This window comes from Condylura cristata, unplaced genomic scaffold, assembly GCF_000260355.1.
Source record: "Condylura cristata isolate star-nosed mole 26May11 unplaced genomic scaffold, ConCri1.0 scaffold00020, whole genome shotgun sequence".
Lineage (NCBI taxonomy): Eukaryota > Metazoa > Chordata > Mammalia > Eulipotyphla > Talpidae > Condylura > Condylura cristata.
This window is the reverse complement of record NW_004567121.1, coordinates 36,844,388-36,845,841: the sequence shown is the minus strand read 5'-3', so window position 1 is coordinate 36,845,841 and position 1,454 is coordinate 36,844,388. Positions and strand designations below refer to the sequence as shown.

At 66.5% G+C, this 1,454-nt stretch overlaps 1 protein-coding gene across 1 annotated transcript in view; it reads left to right on the top strand.

The window, feature by feature from the left end:
- The window catches only part of GREB1 (growth regulation by estrogen in breast cancer 1), a 63,304-nt gene that overhangs the window by 57,392 nt on the left and 4,458 nt on the right, over positions 1 to 1,454 (top strand). The window contains 2 exon segments of the mRNA XM_012727364.1: positions 292 to 388; positions 830 to 1,326. Coding sequence (XP_012582818.1) covers positions 292 to 388; positions 830 to 1,326 — 594 coding nt within the window.

Genomic DNA, 1,454 nt, shown 5'->3' with positions numbered 1-1,454 from the left:
GTACAGAACTGGGGTACAGCCCAGAGGTGCGGGGCGCTGAGAGGACTCCCCAGAGGCAGACTGATCAAATACACTGCTGAGGGGCGCAGCGAGGAGTCAGGAGAGGTCTGCTCTGCCGTGCGGGTCACGCTGGCCGGGGATCGAACTCGCACTGACGCGGCTGCGGCCAGCTTCGCCGCGCTGCGCTTTAACCCGCTGCGCCACCGGGAGGGCCCGGTCTCCCTTCAAAGCACACGCAAAACGTGGGTGATCAGGTAGAGAAATGGCCCCGAATAGCACCCCACTTGCCAGCTCCCGCGTGGGGAAGCGGCGCATTGCCAGCGCCCGGCCCGCCGCCCGGCGCCTGGGGTCCAGCGGTGCTGCCCCTGCGCAGTCAGGGCCGCGGCTGGCGCGTCACGGGGTCTTGTGCCCCCTTAGACGTGTGCTGGCGTGGCCTACGGAGCTGCGGACTTGAGCCTGAGTGGTATGGGCCGCTTTTTCCTTTTGGCAAACTTTTTTCATTTTTTAACATTATATTTGTTTTCAACTGAGTGATACCAGGGTTCCCCATCGGGCACTGGCACCGCGGTGCAGCCACACGCTCACCCGTGTTCCATCACCACAGACCCTGGGGCTTCCTCCCCACCCTGCAGGATTATTAACCCTGCTGGCCCCTCCCTGGCCCCTCCCTGGTCATCAGGTGCCCCTCCCCATCCTCACACACCCCACGGCCGAGGGGGCGGGGCGTCCACCCGGCCCCTTCCTCCCCACCCTCTCCCCCGGAATTCACAACGGTGGGGACGCAGTTCGTCCCGCTTGACCTGCATTTCTGGCCCTGGTGGAGGGCCAGCGTGGCGGGAAGGGTGCAGGCTGTGGAGACGGACGGACTGGCCAAATCTGGGCCCTCCTGCGAGCCACGGGCAGGTCGGGGAGCCTCATTTCCTCGTCTGAGGAACCCCGCCATGATGCTGTGTGTTGGGTTGCTGCAGGTGCTTCGCCCAGTGCGGGGCCCTGGCCGGGGGTCGGGCAGTGCTGTCCAGCACATGTAGCCGGTTTGGTTGGGAGCCAGTGCCCTGGCTGGCCGCCGTCACCAGTGCCAACCTCCGGCCGGCGCTGTGCCCCCAGCAGGGAGTTCTCGTGGTCGGAGAGGAACGTGTCCCTGAAGCACATCATGCAGCACATCGAGGCGGCCCCCAACATCACCCACTACGCGCTGATCGGCCTGCGGAAGTGGTCCAGCAAGACCGGGAGCCGCGAGGTGCGGGAGCCCTTCTCCCGCTGCCACGTGCACGACTTCGTGGTCCTGAACGTGGACTTGACGCAGAATGTGCAGTACAACCAGAACCGGTGAGCTCCGCGCCACCTCGCCCCCTGGCCCTCACCCTGCAGGCCTGGCCTCCCCTCTGCCCTGCAGGCCTGGCCTCGCCTCCCTGGCCCCTGCCCTGTAGGCCTGGCCTCGCCTCCCCTCTGCCCTG